At 52.1% G+C, this 20,245-nt stretch overlaps 1 protein-coding gene across 4 annotated transcripts in view; it reads right to left on the reverse strand.

Moving 5' to 3' along the window:
- Positions 1 to 20,245, reverse strand: part of LOC137413356 (sodium-dependent dopamine transporter) — a 148,687-nt gene that overhangs the window by 88,379 nt on the left and 40,063 nt on the right. For all 4 annotated transcript variants that reach the window (XM_078779178.1, XM_078779177.1, XM_078779176.1 and 1 more), the window contains one exon: positions 3,095 to 3,226. In XM_078779178.1, the coding sequence (XP_078635304.1) occupies positions 3,095 to 3,226 (132 nt within the window). The remainder of the gene's footprint in view (positions 1 to 3,094; positions 3,227 to 20,245) is intronic.

Below are 20,245 nucleotides of genomic sequence, written 5' to 3' on the forward strand. Positions count from 1 at the left end.
GCTGGCGGACTTCCTCTCTAGTCGTCGTCAACGTGTGGCCCTGAATGGGTTTCTCTCATCTCCTCTTCCTGTTCAGGCTGGAGTTCCCCAAGGCAGTGTTCTGGGCCCCGTGCTTTTTCTGGTCTTCATCAATGATCTCTCTGACTCTCTCGAAAATCCTCTCTATCTCTTTGCTGATGACTCCACTCTCTGCCGCTCCATTCCTCTTCCCTCAGATCGGCAGTCTGCTGCCTCCTCACTCTCTGAAGACCTGGACAAAATCACAGACTGGTCAAACAAGTGGAACATGTCTTTCAATCCTGACAAATCTCACACTCTTACTATGTCTCTCCGAAAAGATCGACTGGACAACCCTCCCATCTACTTTCTCAACAATCCTCTCCAAGAAGTTCTGTCGCTCAAGATTTTGGGTCTCACTATCTGCCATGATCTTTCTTGGGAAAACCACATTTCCAAGCTGGCCTCCAAAGCCAGTCGCCGACTGGGCATCCTCCGTCGTGCGAAGTCCTTCCTCGGCACACCTGAGCTCCTCACCACATACAAGGCTTTCATCCGCAGCTCAATGGAATACTGTTCTCCCCTATGGGCCGGTGCTCCTGCCTCACACCTAGCTCGGCTTCACGCTGTTGAAACCAAAGCTTTCAGAATTATTGGAATCTCCCGCGATGAAGCTATCTCTGAGGGCCTTTCACTCACTCACCGCAGGCAGGTAGGTGGTCTTTCTGTCTTCTACCGACTCCTCTCCGGCCTTGCACCCCCAGCTCTCTCTGTGCTCTGTCCCCCAAATATTCCTACAGGTCGCACAAGATCTGCCAGCAACCCTCTGATGGTTAAACTGCCGAAATCTCGGCTCTCTGCTCACCTTCACTCTTTCATTCCTCTTTTCTCCCGCCTCTGGAACAAACTCCCTCACTCCCTTCAATCCCACTCCTCCCTCCAGGTCTTTAAAACAGCTGTTCACCACCATCTCTTATCTTCCCCCATCCAAAACCTTGATCTTTTCTACCCCCGCTAATTCACCCCAGATCCACCTTGTTTGAAATTCCAACTTCTTTCCTGGAAGTCCTGGCAGTGTCCATATGTTTTATACCTCTCCCACCGCCCCCTTCCCATGCCCCCCCCCCCAAAGCCCTCGCCCTCTCTCAGATCTCTCGATGTCTCCATGTCTCTCGGTCCCTGCTCTCAAATGTTGTGTTTGTGTCCTTCCCCCTCTCTCCCCATCTTGTCTACCGCTCCCGATGTTATATGTTTTATGTGTCGGTTTGTCTTTCTGTGTGATTAATGTTCGCTCTTTCACGAGCCTCGATCTTGTATACAAAAAAAACACAAAAAAGTAAAAGAAGAAGAAGAAGAAGAAGGAGAAGAAGAAGAACCGCGCCTGGACAGAGAAGAACCGTGCCGGAACAGATAAGATCCATGCCGGGACAGAGAGAACCGTGCCAAGACCGAAAGGAACCGTGCCGGGAGTGATCAGATCACATTGGGATGGAGAAGAACCACGCCGGGACAGAAAGGAAATGCGCCGGGACAGATAGGAAACATGCCGGGACAGAAAGGAAATGCACCAGGACGGAAAGGAAACGCACCAGGATGGAAAGGAAACGCACTGGGATGGAAAGGAAATGCACCGGGACAGAAAGAAACGCGCCGGGATGGAAAGGAAACGCACCAGGACGGAAAGGAAATGCACTGGGAGGGAAAGGAAATGCGCCAGGACGGATAGGAAATGCACCGGGATGGAAAGGAAACGCACTGGGACAGAAAGGAAACGTGCCGGGACAGAAAGGAAATGCACCGGGACGGAAACGAAACATGCCGGGACAGAAAGGAAACGCACCAGGACGGAAAGGAAACGCACCAGGATGGAAAGGAAACGCACCAGGACGGAAAGTAAACGCACCAGGACGGAAAGGAAACGCACTGGGAGGGAAAGGAAACGCGCCGGGACGGATAGGAAATGCATCGGGATGGAAAGGAAACGCACTGGGACGGAAAGGAAATGCGCCGGGACGGATAGGAAATGCATCGGGATGGAAAGGAAACGCACCAGGACGGAAAGTAAACGCACCAGGACGGAAAGGAAACGCACTGGGAGGGAAAGGAAACGCGCCGGGACGGATAGGAAATGCATCGGGATGGAAAGGAAACGCACTGGGACGGAAAGGAAATGCACTGGGACGGAAAGGAAATGCACCGGGACAGAAAGAAACGCGCCGGGATGGAAAGGAAACGCACTGGGAGGGAAAGGAAATGCGCCGGGACGGATAGGAAATGCACCGGGATGGAAAGGAAACGCACTGGGACAGAAAGGAAACGTGCCGGGACAGAAAGGAAACGCACAGGGACGGAAACGAAACACGCTGGGATGGAAAGGAAATGCGCCGGGACGGAAACGAAACACGCCGGGATGGAAAGGAAATGCGCCGGGACAGAAACGAAATATGCTGGGATGGAAAGGAAATGCGCCGGGACAGAAACGAAATATGCTGGGATGGAAAGGAAACGTGCCGGGATTGAAAGAAGTCATGCCGGGATGGAGCCACACCGGGATGGGCCGGAACCATGCCAGGATGGAGCCACACCACGATGGCATCGTGCCGGAATCAAAAGGAACCGTGGCAGGATGGAAAGGAACCGCACCGGGATGGAGCCACACCACAATGGAACCATACGAGGATTATAATCAAAGTTCATCCACTGAGGGTTTATATAGTTTTAAAAAGCTCCTCATTAATGAAATTTATTTTTGTCTAATGTTCAGCACATTATACTCGTATTAACAAAGAAACACATTGAAAAATGCACTGAGGAATAAGGACAGTTCACTGGCCAAGTCTCAAAGTTCAAAAATGAGGTTTTGGGAGTTGACACTGACAGATGATAGTCCAATAATGCTGAAAATGGTTTTTCATGTCAATAATTATTAACCAGCTGTGGACAACTGAGATTTGATCTTCAGGTGCATTGTTAACAAATGATAGCTGATTAGCAAGCTTGGTGGACATTTTCAAGTTTCAAAAACCTTTTCATTTTTTTTTTTCATGGTTTTTCTTTCCAGCAACAAATTTAGGGAGAAAGAGGGTGAGTGGTTAACCTTTAAAGATTGGACAGATCTTCCAGATTGTGGTTGCTCCTCCACGTTGGCACTGCCCCAATGCCAGCTCGAGATAGAACAGAGGGACTCCAGCCACGATAAGGAAGAGCATGTATGGAATGAGGAACGCTCCTGCAAAGAATCCGGAGGATGCAACACTGCCATGAGTTTATTGTATTGCACATGCCAAAACCATTACACCGTACCGGAAAAAGGAAAAGGTGCCCAGGTTACACGCCATTACACCGTACCAGCAAAAGGAAAAGGTGCCCAGGTTACTCGCCATTACACCGTACCGTCAAAAGGAAAAGGTGCCCAGGTTACTCGCCATTATACCATACCGGCAGAAGGGAATGGTGCCCAGGTTACTCGCCATTACACCATACCGGCAGAAGGGAATGGTGCCCAGGTTACTCGCCATTACACCATACCAGCAAAAGGAAAAGGTGCCCAGGTTACTCGCCAATACACCATACCGGCAAAAGGGAATGGTGCCCAGGTTACTCGCCATTACACCATACCAGCAAAAGGAAAAGGTGCCCAGGTTACTCTCCATTACACCGTACGGCAAAAGGAAAAGGTGCCCAGGTTACTCGCCATTGCACCGTTCCGGCAAAAGGGAATGGTGCCCAGGCTACTCGCCATTACACCATACCGGCAAAAGTGAATGGTCCCCAGCTTACTCGCCATTACACCGTACAGGCAAAAGGAAAAGGTGCCCAGGTTACTCGCCATTACACCGTACCGGCAAAAGGGAATGGTGCCCAGGTTACTCGCCATTACACCGTACCGGCAAAAGGGAATGGTGCCCAGGTTACTCGCCATTACACCATACCGGCAAAAGGGAATGGTGCCCAGGTTGCTCGCCATTACACCGTACCGGCAAAAGGAAAAGGTGCCCAGGTTACTCGCCATTACACCATACCGGCAAAATGGAATGGTGCCCAGGTTACTCGCCATTACACTGTACCGGCAAAAGGAAAAGGTCCCCAGGTTACTCGCCATTACACCATACCGGCAAAAGGGAATGGTGCCCAGGTTACTCGCCATTACACCACACCGGCAAAAGGAAAAGGTGCCCAGGTTACTTGCCATTACACCGTACCGGCAAAAGGAAAAGGTGCCCAGGTTGCTCGCCATTACACCGTACCTACAAAAGCAAAAGGTGCCCAGGTTACTCGCCATTACACCGCACCGGCAAAAGGAAAAGGTGCCCAGGTTACTCGCCATTACACCATACCGGCAAAAGGGAATGGTGCCTAGGTTCCTCGCCATTACACCGTACCGGCAAAAGGGAATGGTGCCCAGGTTACTCGCCATTACACCGTACCGGCAAAAGGAAAAGGTGCCCAGGTTACTCGCCACTACACCATACCGGCAAAAGGGAACGGTGCCCAGGTTACACGCCATTACACTGCAACGGCAAAAGGAAAAGGTGCCCAGGTTACTTGCCATTACACTGTACCGACAAAAGCAAAAGGTGCCCAGGTTACTCGCCATTACACCGTACCGGCAAAAGGGAATGGTGCCCAGGTTACTCGCCATTACACCGTACCAGCAAAAGGAAAAGGTGCCCAGGTAACTCGCCATTACATCGTACCGGCAAAAGGAAAAGGTGCCCAGGTTACTCGCCATTACACCGTACCGGCAAAAGGGAATAGTGCCCAGGTTACTCGCCATTACACAGTACCGGCAAACGGGAATGGTGCCCAGGTTACTCGCCATTGCACCGTACCGGAAAATGGGAATGGTGCCCAGGTTACTCGCCATTACACCGTACAGGCAAAAGGACAAAGGTGCCCAGGTTACTCGCCATTACACCATACCGGCAAAAGGGAATGGTGCCCAGGTTACTCGCCATTACACCACACCGGCAAAAGGAAAAGGTGCCCAGGTTACTTGCCATTACACCGTACCGGCAAAAGGAAAAGGTGCCCAGGTTGCTCGCCATGACACCGTACCGACAAAAGCAAAAGGTGCCCAGGTTACTCGCCATTACACCGCACCGGCAAAAGGAAAAGGTGCCCAGGTTACCCGCCATTACACCATACAGGCAAAAGGGAATGGTGCCCAGGTTCCTCGCCATTACACCGTACCGGCAAAAGGGAATGGTGCCCAGGTTACTCGCCATTACACCGTACCGGCAAAAGGAAAAAGTGCCCAGGTTACTCGCCATTACACCATACCGGCAAAAGGGAACGGTGCCCAGGTTACACGCCATTACACTGCACCAGCAAAAGGAAAAGGTGCCCAGGTTACTTGCAATTACACCGTACCGACAAAAGCAAAAGGTGCCCAGGTTACTCGCCATTACACCGTACCGGCAAAAGGGAATGGTGCCCAGGTTACTCGCCATTACACCGTACCAGCAAAAGGAAAAGGTGCCCAGGTTACTCGCCATTACATCGTACCGGCAAAAGGAAAAGGTGCCCAGGTTACTCGCCATTACACCGTACCGGCAAAAGGGAATGGTGCCCAGGTTACTCGCCATTGCACCGTACCGGCAAAAGGGAATGGTGCCCAGGTTACTCGCCATTGCACCGTACCGGCAAATGGGAATGGTGCCCAGGTTACTCGCCATTCCACTGTCCCGGCAAAAGGAAAAGGTGCCCAGGTTACTCGCCATTACACCATACCGGCAAAAGGGAATGGTGCCAAGGTTACTCGCCATTACACCATACCGGCAAAAGGGAATGGTACCAAGGATACTCGCCATTACACCATACCGACAAAAGGAAAACGTGCCCAGGTTACTCGCCATGACACCATACCGGCAAAAGGGAATGGTGTCCAGGTTACTCGCCATTACACCGCACCAGCAAAAGAAAAAGGTGCCCAGGTTACTCGCCATTACATCGTACCGGCAAAAGGAAAAGGTGCCCAGGTTACTCGCCATTACATCGTACCAGCAAAAGGAAAAGGTGCCCAGGTTACTCGCCATTACATCGTACCGGCAAAAGGAAAAGGTGCCCAGGTTACTCGCTATTACATCGTACCAGCAAAACGAAAAGGTGCCCAGGTTACTCGCCATTACACCATACCCGCAAAAGGAAAAGGTGCCCAGGTTACTCACCATTACACCGTACCGGGCAAAAGGAAAAGGTGCCCAGGTTACTCGCCATTACATTGTACCGGCAAAAGGAAAAGGTGCCCAGGTTACTCGCTGTTACATCGTACCAGCAAAAGGAAAAGGTGCCCAGGTTACTCGCCATTACACCATACCGGCAAAAGGAAAAGGTGCCCAGGTTACTCGCCATTACACCGTACCAGCAAAAGGGAATGGTGCCCAGGTTACTCGCCATTACACCGTACGGCAAAAGGAAAAGGTGCCCAGGTTACTCGCCATTACACCATACCGGCAAAAGGGAATGGTGCCCAGGTTACTCGCCATTACACCACACCGGCAAAAGGAAAAGGTGCCCAGGTTACTTGCCATTACACCTTACCGGCAAAAGGAAAAGGTGCCCAGTTTGCTCGCCATTACACCGTACCGGCAAAAGGAAAAGGTGCCCAGGTTACTCGCCATTACACAGTACCGGCAAAAGGGAATGGTGCCCAGTTTACTCGCCATTACACCGTACCGACAAAAGCAAAAGGTGCCCAGGTTACACGCCATTAAACCGCACCGGCAAAAGGAAAAGGTGCCCAGGTTACTCGCCATTACACCATACCGGCAAAAGGGAATGGTGCCCAGGTTCCTCGCCATTACACCATACCGGCAAAAGGGAATGGTGCCCATTTTACTCGCCATTACACCGTACCGGCAAAAGGAAAAGGTGCCCAGGTTACTCGCCATTACACCATACCGGCAAAAGGAAATGGTGCCCAGGTTACTTGCCATTACACCGTACCGACAAAAGCAAAAGGTGCCCATGTTACTCGCAATTACACCGTACCGGCAAAAGGGAATGGTGCCCAGGTTACTCGCCATTACACCGTACCAGCAAAAGGAAAAGGTGCCCAGGTTACTCGCCATTACATCGTACCGGCAAAAGGAAAAGGTGCCCAGGTTACTCGCCATTACACCGTACCGGCAAAAGGGAATGGTGCCCAGGTTACTCGCCATTACACCACACCGGCAAAAGGAAAAGGTGCCCAGGTTACTTGCCATTACACCGTACCGGCAAAAGGAAAAGGTGCCCAGGTTGCTTGCCATTCCACCGTACCGACAAAAGCAAAAGGTGCCCAGGTTACTCGCCATTACACCGCACTGGCAAAAGGAAAAGGTGCCCAGGTTACTCGCCATTACACCATACCGGCAAAAGGGAATGGTGCCCAGGTTCCTCGCCATTACACCGTACCGGCAAAAGGGAATGATGCCCAGGTTACTCGCCATTACACCATACCGGCAAAAGGAAAAGGTGCCCAGGTTACTCGCCATTACACCATACCGGCAAAAGGGAACGGTGCCCAGGATACACGCCATTACACTGCACCGGCAAAAGGAAAAGGTGCCCAGGTTACTTGCCATTACACCGTACCGACAAAAGCAAAAGGTGCCTAGGTTACTCGCCATTACACAGTGCCCGGCAAAAGGGAATGGTGGCCAGGTTACTCGCCATTACACCGTATCAGCAAAAGGAAAAGGTGCCCAGGTTACTCGCCATTACACCATACCGGCAAAAGGGAATGGTGCCCAGGTTACTCGCCATTACACCATACCGGCAAAAGGGAATGGTGCCCAGGTTACTCGCCATTACACCGTACCGGCAAATGGGAATGGTGCCCAGGTTACTCGCCATTGCACCGTACCGGCAAAAGGGAATGGTGCCCAGGTTACTCGCCGTTACACCGTTCCGGCAAAAGGGAATGGTGTCCAGGTTACTCGCCATTACACCATACCGGCAAAAGTGAATGGTCCCCAGGTTACTCGCCATTACACCGTACCGGCAAAAAGAAAAGGTGCCCAGGTTACTCGCCATTACACCATACCGGCAAAAGGGAATGGTGCCCAGGATACTCGCCATTACACCGTACCGGGAAATGGGAATGGTGCCCAGGTTACTCGCCATTACACCATACCGGCAAAAGGCAATGGTGCCCAGGTTGCTCGCCATTACACCGTACCGGCAAAAGGGAATGGTGCCCAGGTTACTCGCCATTACACCGTACCGGAAAAAGGGAATGGTGCCCAGGTTACTCGCCATTACACCATACCGGCAAATGGGAATGGTGCCCAGGTTACTCGCCATTACACCGTACCGGCAAAAGGAAAAGGTGCCCAGGTTATCGCCTTTACACCATACCGGCAAAAGGAAAAGGTGCCAAGGTTACCCGCCATTACACCATACCGGCAAAAGGGAATGGTGCCAAGGATACTCGCCATTGCACCATACCGGCAAAAGGAAAAGGTGCCCAGGTTACTCGCCATTACACCATACCGGCAAAAGGGAATGGTGTCCAGGTTACTCGCCATTACTCCGCACCAGCAAAAGGAAAAGGTGCCCAGGTTACTCGCCATGACACAATACCGGCAAAGGAAAAGGTGCCCAGGTTACTCGCCATTACACCGTACCGGCAAAAGGAAAAGGTGCCCAGGTTACTTGCCATTACACCGTACCGGCAAAAGGAAAAGGTGCCCAGGTTACTCGCCATTACACCGTACCGGCAAAAGGGAATGGCGCCCAGGTTACTCGCCATTACACCGTACGGCAAAAGTAAAAGGTGCCCAGGTTACTTGACATTACACCATACCGGCAAAAGCAAAAGGTGCCCAGGATACTCGACATACACCGTACCGGCAAAAAGAAAAGGTGCCCAGGTTACTCGCCATTACACCGTACCGGCAAAAGGAAAAGGTGCCCAGGTTACTCGCCATTACACCGTACGGCAAAAGGAAAAGGTGCCCAGGTTACATGACATTACACCATACCGGCAAAAGCAAAAGGTGCCCAGGCTACTCGACATACACCGTACCAGCAAAAGGAAAAGGTGCCCAGGTTACTCGCCATTACACCATACCGGCAAAAGGAAAAGGTGCCCAGGTTACTCGCCATTACACCGTACCGGCAAAAGGAAAAGGTGCCCAGGTTACTCGCCATGACACCATACCAGCAAAAGGAAAAGGTGCCCAGGTTACTCGCCATTACACCATACCAGCAAAAGGAAAAGGTGCCCAGGTTACTCACCATTACACCATACCGGCAAAAGGAAAAGGTGCCCAGGTTACTCGCCATTACACCGTACCAGCAAAAGGGAATGGTGCCCAGGTTACTCGCCATTACACCAGACCGGGAAAAGGGAATGGTGCCCAGGTTACTCGCCATTACACCGTACCGGCAAAAGGAAAAGGTGCCCAGGTTACACGCCATTACACCGTACCAGCAAAAGGGAAAGGTGCCCAGGTTACTCGCCATTACACCGTGCCAGCAAAAGGGAAAGGTGCCCAGGTTACTCGACATTACACCATACCGGCAAATGGAAAAGGTGCCCAGGTTACTCGCCATTCCCCCGAACCGGCAAAAGGAAAAGGTGCCCAGGTTACTCGCCATTACTCCGTACCGGCAAAAGGAAAAGGTGCCCAGGTTACTCGCCATTACACCGTACCGGCAAAAGGAAAAGGTGCCCAGGTTACTCGCCATTACACCATTCCGGCAAAAGGAAAAGGTGCCCAGGTTACTCGCCATTACACCGTACCGGCAAAAGGGAATGGTGCCCAGGTTACTCGCCATTACACAGTACCGGCAAACGGGAATGGTGCCCAGGTTACTCGCCATTGCACCGTACCGGAAAATGGGAATGGTGCCCAGGTTACTCGCCATTACACTGTACAGGCAAAAGGACAAAGGTGCCCAGGTTACTCGCCATTACACAATACCGGCAAAAGGGAATGGTGCCCAGGTTACTCGCCATTACACCACACCGGCAAAAGGAAAAGGTGCCCAGGTTACTTGCCATTACACCGTACCGGCAAAAGGAAAAGGTGCCCAGGTTGCTCGCCATGACACCGTACCGACAAAAGCAAAAGGTGCCCAGGTTACTCGCCATTACACCGCACCGGCAAAAGGAAAAGGTGCCCAGGTTACCCGCCATTACACCATACAGGCAAAAGGGAATGGTGCCCAGGTTCCTCGCCATTACACCGTACCGGCAAAAGGGAATGGTGCCCAGGTTACTCGCCATTACACCGTACCGGCAAAAGGAAAAAGTGCCCAGGTTACTCGCCATTACACCATACCGGCAAAAGGGAACGGTGCCCAGGTTACACGCCATTACACTGCACCAGCAAAAGGAAAAGGTGCCCAGGTTACTTGCAATTACACCGTACCGACAAAAGCAAAAGGTGCCCAGGTTACTCGCCATTACACCGTACCGGCAAAAGGGAATGGTGCCCAGGTTACTCGCCATTACACCGTACCAGCAAAAGGAAAAGGTGCCCAGGTTACTCGCCATTACATCGTACCGGCAAAAGGAAAAGGTGCCCAGGTTACTCGCCATTACACCGTACCGGCAAAAGGGAATGGTGCCCAGGTTACTCGCCATTACACCGTACCGGCAAAAGGGAATGGTGCCCAGGTTACTCGCCATTGCACCGTACCGGCAAATGGGAATGGTGCCCAGGTTACTCGCCATTCCACTGTCCCGGCAAAAGGAAAAGGTGCCCAGGTTACTCGCCATTACACCATACCGGCAAAAGGGAATGGTGCCAAGGTTACTCGCCATTACACCATACCGGCAAAAGGGAATGGTACCAAGGATACTCGCCATTACACCATACCGACAAAAGGAAAACGTGCCCAGGTTACTCGCCATGACACCATACCGGCAAAAGGGAATGGTGTCCAGGTTACTCGCCATTACACCGCACCAGCAAAAGAAAAAGGTGCCCAGGTTACTCGCCATTACATCGTACCGGCAAAAGGAAAAGGTGCCCAGGTTACTCGCCATTACATCGTACCAGCAAAAGGAAAAGGTGCCCAGGTTACTCGCCATTACATCGTACCGGCAAAAGGAAAAGGTGCCCAGGTTACTCGCTATTACATCGTACCAGCAAAACGAAAAGGTGCCCAGGTTACTCGCCATTACACCATACCCGCAAAAGGAAAAGGTGCCCAGGTTACTCACCATTACACCGTACCGGGCAAAAGGAAAAGGTGCCCAGGTTACTCGCCATTACATTGTACCGGCAAAAGGAAAAGGTGCCCAGGTTACTCGCTGTTACATCGTACCAGCAAAAGGAAAAGGTGCCCAGGTTACTCGCCATTACACCATACCGGCAAAAGGAAAAGGTGCCCAGGTTACTCGCCATTACACCGTACCAGCAAAAGGGAATGGTGCCCAGGTTACTCGCCATTACACCGTACGGCAAAAGGAAAAGGTGCCCAGGTTACTCGCCATTACACCATACCGGCAAAAGGGAATGGTGCCCAGGTTACTCGCCATTACACCACACCGGCAAAAGGAAAAGGTGCCCAGGTTACTTGCCATTACACCTTACCGGCAAAAGGAAAAGGTGCCCAGTTTGCTCGCCATTACACCGTACCGGCAAAAGGAAAAGGTGCCCAGGTTACTCGCCATTACACAGTACCGGCAAAAGGGAATGGTGCCCAGTTTACTCGCCATTACACCGTACCGACAAAAGCAAAAGGTGCCCAGGTTACACGCCATTAAACCGCACCGGCAAAAGGAAAAGGTGCCCAGGTTACTCGCCATTACACCATACCGGCAAAAGGGAATGGTGCCCAGGTTCCTCGCCATTACACCATACCGGCAAAAGGGAATGGTGCCCATTTTACTCGCCATTACACCGTACCGGCAAAAGGAAAAGGTGCCCAGGTTACTCGCCATTACACCATACCGGCAAAAGGAAATGGTGCCCAGGTTACTTGCCATTACACCGTACCGACAAAAGCAAAAGGTGCCCATGTTACTCGCAATTACACCGTACCGGCAAAAGGGAATGGTGCCCAGGTTACTCGCCATTACACCGTACCAGCAAAAGGAAAAGGTGCCCAGGTTACTCGCCATTACATCGTACCGGCAAAAGGAAAAGGTGCCCAGGTTACTCGCCATTACACCGTACCGGCAAAAGGGAATGGTGCCCAGGTTACTCGCCATTACACCACACCGGCAAAAGGAAAAGGTGCCCAGGTTACTTGCCATTACACCGTACCGGCAAAAGGAAAAGGTGCCCAGGTTGCTTGCCATTACACCGTACCGACAAAAGCAAAAGGTGCCCAGGTTACTCGCCATTACACCGCACTGGCAAAAGGAAAAGGTGCCCAGGTTACTCGCCATTACACCATACCGGCAAAAGGGAATGGTGCCCAGGTTCCTCGCCATTACACCGTACCGGCAAAAGGGAATGATGCCCAGGTTACTCGCCATTACACCATACCGGCAAAAGGAAAAGGTGCCCAGGTTACTCGCCATTACACCATACCGGCAAAAGGGAACGGTGCCCAGGATACACGCCATTACACTGCACCGGCAAAAGGAAAAGGTGCCCAGGTTACTTGCCATTACACCGTACCGACAAAAGCAAAAGGTGCCTAGGTTACTCGCCATTACACAGTGCCCGGCAAAAGGGAATGGTGGCCAGGTTACTCGCCATTACACCGTATCAGCAAAAGGAAAAGGTGCCCAGGTTACTCGCCATTACACCATACCGGCAAAAGGGAATGGTGCCCAGGTTACTCGCCATTACACCGTACAGGCAAAAGGAAAAGGTGCCCAGGTTACTCGCCATTACACCGTACCGGCAAAAGGGAATGGTGCCCAGGTTACTCGCCATTACACCGTACCGGCAAAAGGGAATGGTGCCCAGGTTACTCGCCATTACACCGTACCGGCAAATGGTAATGGTGCCCAGGTTACTCGCCATTGCACCGTACCGGCAAAAGGGAATGGTGCCCAGGTTACTCGCCGTTACACCGTTCCGGCAAAAGGGAATGGTGCCCAGGTTACTCGCCATTACACCATACCGGCAAAAGTGAATGGTCCCCAGGTTACTCGCCATTACACCGTACCGGCAAAAAGAAAAGGTGCCCAGGTTACTCGCCATTACACCATACCGGCAAAAGGGAATGGTGCCCAGGATACTCGCCATTACACCGTACCGGGAAATGGGAATGGTGCCCAGGTTACTCGCCATTACACCATACCGGCAAAAGGCAATGGTGCCCAGGTTGCTCGCCATTACACCGTACCGGCAAAAGGGAATGGTGCCCAGGTTACTCGCCATTACACCATACCGGCAAATGGGAATGGTGCCCAGGTTACTCGCCATTACACCGTACCGGCAAAAGGAAAAGGTGCCCAGGTTATCGCCTTTACACCATACCGGCAAAAGGAAAAGGTGCCAAGGTTACCCGCCATTACACCATACCGGCAAAAGGGAATGGTGCCAAGGATACTCGCCATTGCACCATACCGGCAAAAGGAAAAGGTGCCCAGGTTACTCGCCATTACACCATACCGGCAAAAGGGAATGGTGTCCAGGTTACTCGCCATTACACCGCACCAGCAAAAGGAAAAGGTGCCCAGGTTACTCGCCATGACACAATACCGGCAAAGGAAAAGGTGCCCAGGTTACTCGCCATTACACCGTACCGGCAAAAGGAAAAGGTGCCCAGGTTACTTGCCATTACACCGTACCGGCAAAAGGAAAAGGTGCCCAGGTTACTCGCCATTACACCGTACCGGCAAAAGGGAATGGCGCCCAGGTTACTCGCCATTACACCGTACGGCAAAAGTAAAAGGTGCCCAGGTTACTTGACATTACACCATACCGGCAAAAGCAAAAGGTGCCCAGGATACTCGACATACACCGTACCGGCAAAAAGAAAAGGTGCCCAGGTTACTCGCCATTACACCGTACCGGCAAAAGGAAAAGGTGCCCAGGTTACTCGCCATTACACCGTACGGCAAAAGGAAAAGGTGCCCAGGTTACATGACATTACACCATACCGGCAAAAGCAAAAGGTGCCCAGGCTACTCGACATACACCGTACCAGCAAAAGGAAAAGGTGCCCAGGTTACTCGCCATTACACCATACCGGCAAAAGGAAAAGGTGCCCAGGTTACTCGCCATTACACCGTACCGGCAAAAGGGAATGGTGCCCAGGTTACTCGCCATTACACCGTACGGCAAAAGGAAAAGGTGCCCAGGTTACTCGCCATGACACCATACCAGCAAAAGGAAAAGGTGCCCAGGTTACTCGCCATTACACCATACCAGCAAAAGGAAAAGGTGCCCAGGTTACTCACCATTACACCATACCGGCAAAAGGAAAAGGTGCCCAGGTTACTCGCCATTACACCGTACCAGCAAAAGGGAATGGTGCCCAGGTTACTCGCCATTACACCAGACCGGGAAAAGGGAATGGTGCCCAGGTTACTCGCCATTACACCGTACCGGCAAAAGGAAAAGGTGCCCAGGTTACACGCCATTACACCGTACCAGCAAAAGGGAAAGGTGCCCAGGTTACTCGCCATTACACCGTGCCAGCAAAAGGGAAAGGTGCCCAGGTTACTCGACATTACACCATACCGGCAAATGGAAAAGGTGCCCAGGTTACTCGCCATTCCCCCGAACCGGCAAAAGGAAAAGGTGCCCAGGTTACTCGCCATTACTCCGTACCGGCAAAAGGAAAAGGTGCCCAGGTTACTCGCCATTACACCGTACCGGCAAAAGGAAAAGGTGCCCAGGTTACTCGCCATTACACCATTCCGGCAAAAGGAAAAGGTGCCCAGGTTACTCGCCATTACACCGTACCAGCAAAAGGGAATGGTGCCAAGGTTACTCGCCATTACACCGTATGGCAAAAGGAAATGGTGCCCAGGTTACTTGCCATTACACCGTACGGCAAAAGGAAAAGGTGCCCAGGTTACTCGCCATTACACCATACCGGCAAAAGGGAATGGTGCCCAGGTTACTCGCCATTACACCACACCGGCAAAAGGAAAAGGTGCCCAGGTTACTTGCCATTACACCTTACCGGCAAAAGGAAAATGTGCCCAGTTTGCTCGCCATTACACCGTACCGGCAAAAGGAAAAGGTGCCCAGGTTACTCGCCATTACACCATACCGGCAAAAGGGAATGGTGCCCAGTTTACTCGCCATTACACCACACCGGCAAAAGGAAAAGGTGCCCAGGTTACTTGCCATTACACCCTACCGGCAAAAGGAAAAGGTGACCAGGTTGCTCGCCATTACACCGTACCGACAAAAGCAAAAGGTGCCCAGGTTACTCGCCATTACACCGCACCGGCAAAAGGAAAAGGTGCCCAGGTTACTCGCCATTACACCATACCGGCAAAAGGGAATGGTGCCCAGGTTCCTCGCCATTACACCATACCGGCAAAAGGGAATGGTGCCCATTTTACTCGCCATTACACCGTACCGGCAAAAGGAAAAGATGCCCAGGTTACTCGCCATTACACCATACCGGCAAAAGGGAATGGTGCCCAGGTTACACGCCATTACACTGCACCGGCAAAAGGAAATGGTGCCCAGGTTACTTGCCATTACACCGTACCGACAAAAGCAAAAGGTGCCCATGTTACTCGCAATTACACCGTACCGGCAAAAGGGAATGGTGCCCAGGTTACTCGCCATTACACCGTACCAGCAAAAGGAAAAGGTGCCCAGGTTACTCGCCATTACATCGTACCGGCAAAAGGAAAAGGTGCCCAGGTTACTCGCCATTACACCGTACCGGCAAAAGGGAATGGTGCCCAGGTTACTCGCCATTACACCACACCGGCAAAAGGAAAAGGTGCCCAGGTTACTTGCCATTACACCGTACCGGCAAAAGGAAAAGGTGCCCAGGTTGCTTGCCATTACACCGTACCGACAAAAGCAAAAGGTGCCCAGGTTACTCGCCATTACACCGCACTGGCAAAAGGAAAAGGTGCCCAGGTTACTCGCCATTACACCATACCGGCAAAAGGGAATGGTGCCCAGGTTCCTCGCCATTACACCGTACCGGCAAAAGGGAATGGTGCCCAGGTTACTCGCCATTACACCATACCGGCAAAAGGAAAAGGTGCCCAGGTTACTCGCCATTACACCATACCGGCAAAAGGGAACGGTGCCCAGGTTACTCGCCATTACACCGTACCAGCAAAAGGAAAAGGTGCCCAGGTTACTCGCCATTACATCGTACCGGCAAAAGGAAAAGGTGCCCAGGTTACTCGCCATTACACCGTACCGGCAAAAGGGAATGGTGCCCAGGTTACTTGCCATTACACCGTACCGACAAAAGCAAAAGGTGCCTAGGTTACTCGCCATTACACAGTGCCCAGCAAAAGGGAATGGTGGCCAGGTTACTCGCCATTACACCGTATCAGCAAAAGGAAAAGGTGCCCAGGTTACTTGCCATTACATCGTACCGGCAAAAGGAAAAGGTGCCCAGGTTACTCGCCATTACACCATACCGGCAAAAGGGAATGGTGCGCAGTTTACTCGCCATTACACCATACCGGCAAAAGGGAATGGTGCCCAGGTTACTCGCCATTGCACCGTACCGGCAAATGGGAATGGTGCCCAGGTTACTCGCCATTACACTGTACCGGCAAAAGGAAAAGGTGCCCAGGTTACTCGCCATTACACCATACCGGCAAAAGGGAATGGTGCCAAGGTTACTCGCCGTTACACCATACCGGCAAAAGGGAATGGTGCCCAGGTTACTCGCCATTACACCACACCGACAAAAGGAAAAGGTGCCCAGGTTACTCGCCATTACACCGGACGGCAAAAGGAAAAGGTGCCCAGGTTACTCGACATTACACCATACCAGCAAAAGGAAAAGGTGCCCAGGTTACTCGCCATTACACCATCCCGGCAAAAGTAAAAGGTGCCCAGGTTACTCGCCATTACACCGTACCGGCAAAAGGAAAAGGTTCCCAGGTTACTCGCCATTACACCATACCGGCAAAAGGAAAAGGTGCCCAGGTTACTCGCCATGACACCGTACCGGGCAAAAGGAAAAGGTGCCCAGGTTACTCGCCATTACAGCGTACCGGCAAAAGGAAACGGTGCCCAGGTTACTCGCCATTACACCATACCGGCAGAAGGGAATGGTGCCCAGGTTACTCGCCATTACACCATACCAGCAAAAGGAAAAGGTGCCCAGGTTACTCGCCATTACACCATACCGGAAAAAGGGAATGGTGCCCAGGTTACTCGCCATTACACCGTACAGGCAAAAGGAAAAGGTGCCCAGGTTACTCGCCATTACACCGTACCGGCAAAAGGGAATGGTGCCCAGGTTACTCGCCATTACACCGTACCGGCAAATGGGAATGGTGCCCAGGTTACTCGCCATTGCACCGTACCGGCAAAAGGGAATGGTGCCCAGGTTACTCGCCGTTACACCGTTCCGGCAAAAGGGAATGGTGCCCAGGTTACTCGCCATTACACCATACCGGCAAAAGTGAATGGTCCCCAGGTTACTCGCCATTACACCGTACCGGCAAAAGGAAAAGGTGCCCAGGTTACTCGCCATTACACCATACCGGCAAAAGGGAATGGTGCCCAGGTTACTCGCCATTACACCGTACAGGGAAAAGGAAAAGGTGCCCAGGTTACTCGCCATTACACCGTACCGGCAAAAGGGAATGGTGCCCAGGTTACTCGCCATTACACCGTACCGGGAAATGGGAATGGTGCCCAGGTTACTCGCCATTACACCATACCGGCAAAAGGCAATGGTGCCCAGGTTGCTCGCCATTACACCGTACTGGCAAAAGGGAATGGTGCCCAGGTTACTCGCCATTACACCGTACCGGAAAAAGGGAATGGTGCCCAGGTTACTCGCCATTACACCATACCGGCAAATGGGAATGGTGCCCAGGTTACTCGCCATTACACCGTACCGGCAAAATGAAAAGGTGCCCAGGTTATCGCCTTTACACCATACCGGCAAAAGGAAAAGGTGCCAAGGTTACCCGCCATTACACCATACCGGCAAAAGGGAATGGTGCCAAGGATACTCGCCATTGCACCATACCGGCAAAAGGAAAAGGTGCCCAGGTTACTCGCCATTACACCATACCGGCAAAAGGGAATGGTGTCCAGGTTACTCGCCATTACACCGCACCAGCAAAAGGAAAAGGTGCCCAGGTTACTCGCCATGACACAATACCGGCAAAGGAAAAGGTGCCCAGGTTACTCGCCATGACACAATACCGGCAAAGGAAAAGGTGCCCAGGTTACTCGCCATTACACCGTACCGGCAAAAGGAAAAGGTGCCCAGGTTACATGACATTACACCATACCGGCAAAAGCAAAAGGTGCCCAGGCTACTCGACATACACCGTACCAGCAAAAGGAAAAGGTGCCCAGGTTACTCGCCATTACACCATACCGGCAAAAGGAAAAGGTGCCCAGGTTACTCGCCATTACACCGTACCGGCAAAAGGGAATGGTGCCCAGGTTACTCGCCATTACACCGTACGGCAAAAGGAAAAGGTGCCCAGGTTACTCGCCTGACACCATACCAGCAAAAGGAAAAGGTGCCCAGGTTACTCGCCATTACACCATACCAGCAAAAGGAAAAGGTGCCCAGGTTACTCGCCATTACACCATACCGGCAAAAGGAAAAGGTGCCCAGGTTACTCGCCATTACACCGTACCAGCAAAAGGGAATGGTGCCCAGGTTACTCGCCATTACACCAGACCGGGAAAAGGGAATGGTGCCCAGGTTACTCGCCATTACACCGTACCGGCAAAAGGAAAAGGTGCCCAGGTTACACGCCATTACACCATACCAGCAAAAGGGAAAGGTGCCCAGGTTACTCGCCATTACACCGTGCCAGCAAAAGGGAAAGGTGCCCAGGTTACTCGACATTACACCATACCGGCAAATGGAAAAGGTGCCCAGGTTACTCGCCATTCCCCCGAACCGGCAAAAGGAAAAGGTGCCCAGGTTACTCGCCATTACTCCGTACCGGCAAAAGGAAAAGGTGCCCAGGTTACTCGCCATTACACCGTACGGCAAAAGGAAATGGTGCCCAGGTTACTTGCCATTACACCGTACCGGCAAAAGGAAAAGGTGCCAAGGTTACTCGCCATTACACCGTACCGGCAAAAGGAAAAGGTGCCCAGGTTACTCGCCATTACACCGTACCAGCAAAAGGGAATGGTGCCCAGGTTACTCGCCATTACACCAGACCGGGAAAAGGGAATGGTGCCCAGGTTACTCGCCATTACACCGTACCGGCAAAAGGAAAAGGTGCCCAGGTTACACGCCATTACACCATACCAGCAAAAGGGAAAGGTGCCCAGGTTACTCGCCATTACACCGTGCCAGCAAAAGGGAAAGGTGCCCAGGTTACTCGACATTACACCATACCGGCAAATGGAAAAGGTGCCCAGGTTACTCGCCATTCCCCCGAACCGGCAAAAGGAAAAGGTGCCCAGGTTACTCGCCATTACTCCGTACCGGCAAAAGGAAAAGGTGCCCAGGTTACTCGCCATTACACCGTACTGGCAAAAGGAAAAGGTGCCCAGGTTACTCGCCATTACACCATACCGGCAAAAGGAAAAGGTGCCCAGGTTACTCGCCATTACACCGTACCAGCAAAAGGGAATGGTGCCCAGGTTACTCGCCATTACACCATACGGCAAAAGGAAATGGTGCCCAGGTTACTTGCCATTACACCGTACCGGCAAAAGGAAAAGGTGCCAAGGTTACTCGCCATTACACCGTACCGGCAAAAGGAAAAGGTGCCCAGGTTACTCGCCATTACACCGTACCAGCAAAAGGAAAAGGTGCCCAGGTTACTCGCCATTACATCGTACCAGCAAAAGGAAAAGGTGCCCAGGTTACTCGCCATTACATCGTACCGGCAAAAGGAAAAGGTGCCCAGGTTACTCGCCATTACATCGTACCGGCAAAAGGAAAAGGTGTCCAGGTTACTCGCCATTACATCGTACCAGCAAAAGGAAAAGGTGCCCAGGTTACTCGCCATTACACCATACCGGCAAAAGGGAATGGTGCCCAGGTTACTCGCCATTGCACCGTACCGGCAAAAGGGAATGGTGCCCAGGTTACTCGCCGTTACACCGTTCCGGCAAAAGGGAATGGTGCCCAGGTTACTCGCCATTACACCATACCGGCAAAAGTGAATGGTCCCCAGGTTACTCGCCATTACACCGTACCGGCAAAAAGAAAAGGTGCCCAGGTTACTCGCCATTACACCATA

The sequence above is a fragment of the Myxine glutinosa genome, chromosome 5, assembly GCF_964187855.1.
Source record: "Myxine glutinosa chromosome 5, kmMyxGlut1.1, whole genome shotgun sequence".
In the NCBI taxonomy this organism is placed as follows: Eukaryota; Metazoa; Chordata; class Myxini; order Myxiniformes; family Myxinidae; genus Myxine; species Myxine glutinosa.